Source organism: Acomys minous (assembly GCF_964271855.1).
Source record: "Acomys minous genome assembly, chromosome: 16".
In the NCBI taxonomy this organism is placed as follows: Eukaryota; Metazoa; Chordata; class Mammalia; order Rodentia; family Muridae; genus Acomys; species Acomys minous.
Window position 1 is genome coordinate 21,025,013 of NC_140498.1, and position 8,406 is coordinate 21,033,418.

At 52.1% G+C, this 8,406-nt stretch overlaps 1 protein-coding gene across 5 annotated transcripts in view; it reads left to right on the plus strand.

The window, feature by feature from the left end:
* The first annotated feature begins 3,422 nt into the window (after positions 1–3,422).
* Positions 3,423–8,406, plus strand: part of SQSTM1 (sequestosome 1) — a 13,429-nt gene continuing 8,445 nt past the window's right edge. Inside the window, exons 1-5 of one of the 5 annotated variants that reach the window (XM_084763310.1) lie at positions 3,423–3,674; positions 5,858–5,953; positions 6,156–6,385; positions 6,479–6,620; positions 7,687–7,767. In XM_084763310.1, coding sequence (XP_084619436.1) covers positions 3,476–3,674; positions 5,858–5,953; positions 6,156–6,385; positions 6,479–6,620; positions 7,687–7,767 — 748 coding nt within the window. In that variant the 5' untranslated portion in view covers positions 3,423–3,475. Of the gene's footprint in view, positions 3,675–5,857; positions 5,954–6,155; positions 6,386–6,478; positions 6,621–7,683; positions 7,768–8,406 lie in introns of all 5 variants that reach the window. The other 4 variants (XM_084763309.1, XM_084763306.1, XM_084763307.1 and 1 more) reach the window with 4 other exon arrangements.

Below are 8,406 nucleotides of genomic sequence, written 5' to 3' on the forward strand. Positions count from 1 at the left end.
AGCCAGCACGGGCTTTGATGTACAACTACAGGTGTATGTCAGTGGAAAACCGCATCCCTTTGGCCAGAGACAGGAAATGACTTCTTTTAGGGATGAAAACCCATTTCGTAGGTTCCTGAGGAATACTGGCTTTTATCTCACCACCAGAAATCCTTCTACAGTCCAGCTTGAGCTCATGTCTACATTTATGGATTACCTGAAACCAAAAAATGTGAATCAAACTGGAGAAAAACCATTGCCACGCCGTGGGGGAACCCAAGGAGACAGATGGCAGAAAACCTGGCCACTCTGCTCTTCTCACAGAACCTACCTCTTTTTTTTTTGTTTTGTTTTGTTTTGTTTTTTGGAGACAGGGTTTCTCTGTGTAGCCTTGGCTGTCCTGGACTCACTTTGTGGACCAGGCTGGCCTCGAACTTACAGCGATCCGCCTGCCTCTGCCTCCCAAGTGCTGGGATTAAAGGTGTGCGCCACCACGCCCAGCCAGCACCTACCTCTTGACTTAGGTCTCTTCTGTGTTCCCGACACATCTACCTTAACCCGTTTAAGGCCTCTACCCTGACTTTCCTGGAAGCCTATGCTCCCAAAGGCCAACAGATAATTAGTCACTTGTGGGGAATAACCTGGGGGGGAGGGGCAGCGCAGGTCCTCCCACCCCTGACCCAGTTCCCCAAGATGAGGCTAGTCAAGGACCCAACGATAGTCAACGGTCCTATCTCTTGATTCAGGTGCTGACGTTTCTCCTTTCCTCCATTCTGGGCTTCAGAGGATGAGGAGGGACAGGGGAACCCATGGGGAAAAAAAGACATTAGACAGTGGCAAGATTCATGGTCTGATTTATCTTGGCAACCTTGTCCTCTGACACACTCACACACAGATAGACACAGACACAAAGACACACACACACCACAGACACAAAGACAGACATAGACAAAGACACACACACACACACACACACACACACACACACACACACACACACACGGAGCCCAAGACCTTTCTCCATCCTGCCTTACGGCAATAGGATAGATGGCAGCAGCCTGGGATCTCCCAGCTAAGATCATGATCATGGGACTCTGACTCACTGCCTGGCCCAGGCCACCTGACTGCATCTAGCAGAGAGGGCCCTGCCAGGGGGTTCCCCAACCACTGTCTTGTTTACCTTCCTGGCTGGCCTGGGAACCGGGAAGACAGCCTGGGCTGCTCTAGGCAATCCGGCATGATGGCCTGGCCTGGAACCCAGGGCATCTCCCAGAGGCAGGAGTCTTTAGGCCAACTTTCCCAGGGTTCTATTTCCTGACATTTCTCTTTCTTCCACTGGTGACAAAGCTGAGCAGTTCCTGGTGGTTCCCCGTTGGCTTCTAGGCCCATAGGAAGCTTTAAGGCTTGCAGGCCACTATGCTGCTGAGTCATGCTTGGCCAGCAGCAGCCATCAGGATTAACGTGCGCCCCCCCCCCTCCCTTTTTCCTTAGCAGAGGCTCCTGCAGGGTAAGAGGCCTTTTCCTCTTTTCCTGGGCTACCAACTTAATGGGGTAGGGGTGGAGGGTGGGAGACCCTCAGATGGAATTGCCCTCCACAGGACAGGGCATAGGTGTGAACCTTCCAGCCAGCAGAGAAAAGGCTTTTACACCGGTGTGGCAAATCACTGTCCCTTGCTGAGTCTTCCTAACAATCGGAGGTTTCTCTGCTCCCACAAATCCAGCTCCTAGAGAGGCCCAGGGAAAAGATGGGAATCAGGACCCTAGGCACTTGCCTTAGGGAGATGATTCGAGCTGCAGTTTGCAAGCACGTCTACTGTAAGTTTGTCTAGTGACAGGACTGTACTTGAAGGCCTTACAGGGTGACACTCCTCCACGGCCTGGGTTCCTGCTAAGAGCTCCTTTTACTTTTATTCATTTCATTTGCTTCTGAGAGGACTTGCTATGCCAGCCTGGGCTAGCCCCGAATTAGAAATCCTCCTGACTCAGCTTACCAAGTGCTGGGGTACAGATGGGTGTCATCATGACAGCAACAAGTCACTTTTGCCAGAGAAAGCAGTACTTCCTGGTTTTGGCTTGAGGGTTGAGGGTTGCTGTCACTGACCTATGTCCCTAAGCATCAAATCCCCACTGGCAGTATCCCCGTGAGGGGTATACTAAACTGTATACCCAGCCCTTTTATTTTATTTTATCTTATTGTATTTATTTATTTATTTATTTTGAGAGGCCTCAAGTAAGTAGCTGGGGTCGGTCTTGAACTCCTGAGCTTCTTGCCCCTAATTCCCAAGTGCTAGGATTAGTTTCTTTCTTTCTGTTTTGTTTTGTTTGTTTGTTTTTTGTTTTGAGACAGGGTTTCTCTGTGTAATAGCCCTGGCTATCATGGATTTGCTTTGTACAACAGGCTGGCCTCGAACTCATGGCGACCCTCCTGCCTCTGCCTCCGGAGTGCTGGGATTAAAGGCATGTGCCACCACTTCTGGCTCTTTCTTTTTTTGTTTTTTTTCTGAAACAGAGTTTCTTTGTGTAACAGAACCCTGGCTGTCCTGGATTCACTTAGTAGACAAGACTGACCTTGAACTCACAGAGATCTGCCCGCCTCTGTTTCCTGAGTGCTGGGACTAAAGGTAAGCACCACCACACCCAGGTAGCATCACTTTCTATTTTGAGACAGTTTCACCAAATTGCTCGGGCGACCTTGAACTTGGTATCCTCCTGCCTTAGCATCTAAAACAGCTGGGATTACAAGCCTGTGGCACAGGACTGGTTCCTAGTTGTAGGGCAGGTGGTCTGATCCCTTTGGCCAACAGGGCCTGACACACACACACACACACACACACACACGCACACACACACACGCACGCACGCACGCACGCACGCACGCACGCCACGGGCGCTGGCGTCCTGGCTACCTAGGATGGGCTTGTGGGAAGTCGGCTGGTGCTTCTTCAACACTTCTCAATCCGATCCTTGTTAAACTGGATCAGGCCTAGGTTAGAGGGGTAATGTCCTTTTATCCTGTTAGGGCCTGGTCATGTATGCCAGGGAGAGAGAGTATGGTGGAGGACTACCCCTGGGACACTAAGCTTGAAAGGCTCAGAACAGCATCTTGTGAACCATCTTGTTCGTCCCTCCTCGCTTCTGCGCCGGGCATCCCCCTAGACTTAGGGACTACACTGCTGAGTCATAGGCAGGCCCAAACCAGGTAGGCCCCAAGGCTCGGACACTTACGGGTCCTTTTCCTAACAAGTGGAGATGAGGCTGGTCTCTTATGGTCACTCATGTATTGGGAGGGAGAGAAAGGGGTTGTCAGTGAGGACGACCCCTTCCCCGATACCTGACAGGGGCCCCAGTCAAGGGGGCTCGCGCGGCAGCCCAGCCAGCTGGGGAGGCGGGACTCAGCGAGATCCCGCCCACACGGGGCGTGGCTCCTCGTTTCTTATAAAGGTTGGGCTCGGCGCCGCAGCCGCCCAGCTGTTTCGTCCGTACCTAGTCTGCTGCCATGGCTTCGTTCACGGTGAAGGCCTATCTTCTGGGCAAGGAGGAAGCGACCCGCGAGATCCGCCGCTTCAGCTTCTGCTTCAGCCCGGAGCCGGAGGCCGAGGCTGCGGCGGGCCCAGGGCCCTGCGAGAGGCTGCTGAGCCGAGTGGCCGTGCTCTTCCCGACGCTGCGGCCTGGCGGCTTCCAGGCGCACTACCGCGGTGAGGGGCCGGGGACGGGGAAGCCAGCCTCCCCCACCACGGTGTGGCAGGTCTGGGCGAGGACGCAGCGGGGCGTCCTGCGGCTCCCCTGGGGGGTTGGATGGTCAGGCGGCTCAGGCTACGGCCGACATCCCTCCCTTCGCTTGCTCCCTGTAACGCCAGGTGCAGGTTTCAGTTAAAAGCCCGGAAGGGCAGGGAGCGGGCCGACGTGGAGGAGGGGGTGGAGAGGAGTGACGCGGGTAAACAAGCCTCGGGGGCGGGTGGGGCGGCCCGTGGGAGGGGAGGCGGGGGACCCCGGAACCAGCTCAGTGTCTTGTGTTGGAGTGGCTGGTGGCTGCATGGGGTGGAGCTAGGAGTTGTTGACAAGAGGGAGGTGGCCAAGGCCCTCCCTGCGGGAGGGGACAGTATCGAGATCTTATGGAAGACTGTGGGTCTGCCAGGTTAAGTCTTTTTTTTTTTTTCTTTTTTTCTGCGTTAAAGCCACGTAGCCTGATTGGCCTTCAATTCACGCGAGGTTCAGGCTGGTCTCGCTTACTACTGCAGCCCTCTTGCCTCAGTTTCCCAGTGTGGTGATCACAGGCGTTCACCAGTACTCCTGAACAGAACATTTTTCAGTGTTATAACTAGGTCCTGCGCAGTTCACGCAGTAAAAGTGTGTACAAAGGTTTTTTTGTTTTTCGAGACAGGGTTTCTCTTGTGTAGCCTTGGCTGTCCTGAATTCACTTTGTAGACCATGCTGGCCTCGAACTCACAGTGATCAGCCTGCCTCTGCTGGGATCCCCAAGTGCTGGGATTAAAGGCGTGGGCCACCATGCCTGGCTAAGCGTATTCTTTAAGTATTAGCAGAGACAGGTCTCACCTTATGGCTGGGCTGGCCTGTAACTCCAAATTGCCCGATTCCTTGCTTTATATCGTGGTAGGAAAATCCTGAGCCTCATGCATGCTAGCCTAGCACTCTAAAATTTAGAGTCTCATTGTTTTATAAATTGTCTTTTATGTAATTTCTTTTGATGTTTGTCATTTCCTAATCTTTCCAGCCCCAGGCAATGGCTGATGTACTTTAGTATTCATTTTACTATTAGGACACTTTATATAAATGCAATCTTACAATTTTTTTTGTTGGTTTTATGTTTTGTTTAATCAAAACTGGGTTTCTTGGTGTAGCGTTGGTTGTCCTGCACTCACTTTGTAGACCAGGCTGGCCTTGAACTCACAGATCTGCCTGTCTCTGCCTCTGAGAGTGTTGGGATTACCAGGCTGAGCTTTTGGTTGGTTCTTCTTTCTTTTTTTGTTTTTTTGTTTTTCTAGACAGGGTTTCTCTGTGTAGCCTTGGCTGTCTTGGACTCTGTGTAGACCAGGCTGGCCTTAACTCACAGTGATCAGCCTGCCTCTGCCTCCCCAGTACTGGGATTAAAGGCGTGCGCCACCATGCCCCCATGCCCTCCGCCCTAACAAAACAGAATTTAAAAACAAAACAGAAGAAGCCTGGCATAGTGGCACAGGCCTGTAATCCCAGCACTCAGGAGGCAGAGTCAGGTAGATCTCTGTGAGGCCAGCCTTGTCTATAAAGAGAGTTCCAGGATAGCCAAGGTATTATACAGAGAAACCCTGTCTGGAAAAACCAAAGAATGAATGAATGAATAAATCAGAACAAACAAAAACAACCTTAGCCATAAAACGATTTAGATAACATGTGAATGCACAATGTTTTCTAGCCCTAGCGTTGAGGGGACAGGCAGACCTTACCTTCTTTCCTTCTGCAGCCTAAGGCCTGAGGGACTGGGCCACCCAGGACCAGGGTCCTGGCAGGGACTTCCTAGGTAGGTGAAAATGGACCTGGGCCTTGTTAGGTGTGGCCTGAGGGCGCAGGTGGCCCAGAGGTTGAGTAGCAGGAGGCTGGGTCCTTTTACATATCCACATGTGCTCTGCCTCCGGCGTGCACCTGGAGTCCAGGACCTAGGTTGGAACGTTGTGATTGTATCAAGAGTGAGTGGCCATCCTGCTGCCTGCCTGAGCACCCAGGTTGAGTCTAGCGCCTCTGCAGATGGACTTTGTCCATGGCAGCCGTGTGTGCCCAGCAGAGAGGCCTGGATGCCTCTGCTGCTTTCTCTCCTAGTGCTGGCAAGTGCTCCACCACTGAGCTTTGTCCCTGGCTCTAATGTGTTTTCTGTTAAACTGTCTAGATGAGGATGGGGACTTGGTTGCCTTTTCCAGTGATGAGGAGCTGACAATGGCCATGTCCTACGTGAAAGAAGACACCTTCCGCATCTACATTAAAGGTAAAGAGCTGCTCTAGGGCACGCCTGAATCCAGGCACTTGCTGTGGGGCAGGAGTCTGCGACCAACATGAGCTCTGGGGGCCAGGAGCTGCTAGAGGTGCAGATGGGCTCCTGCTGTGTGGGTGGCAAGGTGCGGGGCTGCAGTGACAAGGAAGGGGGAACTTTGGGGCTTTGCTCTAACAGCTTTTGACTCTCCCTGCAGAGAAGAAGGAGTGCCGGCGGGACCATCGCCCACCATGTGCTCAGGAGGCCTCCCGAAACATGGTGCACCCCAATGTGATTTGTGATGGTTGCAATGGGCCTGTTGTGGGAACTCGTTACAAGTGCAGTGTGTGCCCAGACTACGACCTGTGCAGCGTGTGCGAGGGGAAGGGCCTGCACAGAGAGCACAGCAAGCTCATCTTTCCCAACCCCTTCGGCCACTTCTCTGATGTGAGCTGGGTCTCTGTAGTCCTGGGGGGCACAGGATGGTGGGAGCTAGGAGCCCTGACCCCTCACTGCCTTGTCTTGCTTTCTCCTACCCAGAGCTTCTCTCACAGCCGCTGGCTTCGGAAGCTGAAACATGGGCATTTTGGCTGGCCTGGCTGGGAGATGGGCCCACCTGGGAACTGGAGCCCACGTCCTCCTCGAGCAGGGGACACTCGCCCTTGCCCCACAGCTGAGCCAGGTAAGGCTGGCTTTGAATTGGCTTTTGGAATAAGTGTCTGCCTAAGGCCAGTAATTTCCACACGTGGCACACCCTGTCCTGCCATGCTGCCTTCTGGGGTATAAGTGAGTGGCTGAATTTCTTTTTTCTTTTTTCTTTTCTTTCTTTTTTTTTTTTTTTTTTTTTGATTTTTTGAGACAGGGTCTCTCTGTGTAGCCTTGGCTGTCCTGGACTCGCTTTTTAGACCAGGCTGGCTTCGAACTCACATTGATCCACCTGCCTCCGCCTCCCAAGTGCTGGGATTAAAGGCTTGCGCCACCACGCCTGGCTGAGTGGCTGGCTTTCTACAATGTATTTTGTTTTGTTTTTGTCGAGACCAAAGCTGCTCTAATCCAAAACCAAACATGGTCACAAAGCCAGGTGTAGTGGTGCACTGACTGTAATCTCAGTTCTCAGGAGGTAGAGGCAGGAAGATCAGGAATTCAAGGCCCTGTCTCAAAAAAACCTAAAAGCAAAGACCTCACAAAGTAGTTCTATACTCCAGACTTTGAGGGTTTTTTTTTTGTTGTTTGTTTGTTTGTATGGTTGGTTGGTGGGTTTTTTTTTGTTGTTGTTGTTTGGTTTCTCTGTGTAACCCTGGCTGTCCTGGACTCACTTTGTAGACTAGGCTGGCCTCAAACTCAGATTTCCGCCTGCCTCTGTCTCCTGGAGTGCTGGGATTAAAGGCATGTGCTACCACACCTGGCCTTGATTTTGAGATTTTTGCCTTTTGATTTTTATTATTTTTTTTTGCTCCTTGAGACTCCTGCTTCAGCCTCTTGAATGCTTGGATTACAGACATGTGCCAGCATAATATTTATATATTGGCTGTACTGAGTTCTGGCGCAGTGCCCAGAAAGGCTCACCATGTTGCCCACTCAGGGGTTCAGGGGTGCAGAGTGGACGGGAAGAGGAGCTAGCACCATGTGTGGTCAGGTTCCCAGGACTGCTTATCTAGATGATGGGACCTTGGCTCCAAGTCCGGGGACTGTGGTAGGGGTCAAAGTTACAGAATTAGAGGTCATCTTCCTTCTTGTAAATCCAGCAGCTTCTGCTCCGTCAGAGGACCCCAGTGTCAATTTCCTGAAGAATGTGGGGGAGAGTGTGGCAGCAGCCCTCAGTCCTCTAGGTGAGTGAGCTTCCTTGTCAGCCTGTGAGACACCCTTGTGACTTAGTGACTGTCTTAGTTTGGGTTTTATTGCCGTGAAGAGACACCATGATTATAGGAACTTTTTTTTTTTTTGAAACAGGGTTTCTCTGTGTAGCCCTGGCTGTTCTGGACTCGCTTTGTAGACCAGGCTGGCCTCGAACTCACATCGATCCACCTGCCTGTGCCTCCTGAGTGCTGGGATTAAAGTTGTGCGCCACCGAGCCCTGCAAAGGAAAACATTTAATTGGGGCTGGCGTACGGTTTCAGAGGCTTAGTACATTGTTCTGCTGGGAAGCGTGGTGGTGTGCAGGCCGACCTGGTCCTAGAGAAGGAGCTGAGGTCTACATCCTGGTTGACAGGCAGCAGGAAGTAATCTGGCTTGAGCTTCTGAGACCTCAAAGCTCACCCTCCTAGTGACACACCTCCTCCAACAAGGCCATATCTACTAATAGGGCCAATCCCTAGGGCCTGTGGGGGCCATTTTATTCAGACCACCACAGTGACTCAATGTGCAAGGAGCCTTCGGCAGCTTTCCATGGAATGCTGCAGAGGCCAGAGCAGATCTGTGTGCCTGACACCAGCAAGGTTTTGTTTTGTAAAATGAGCCTTTGCTGAGGG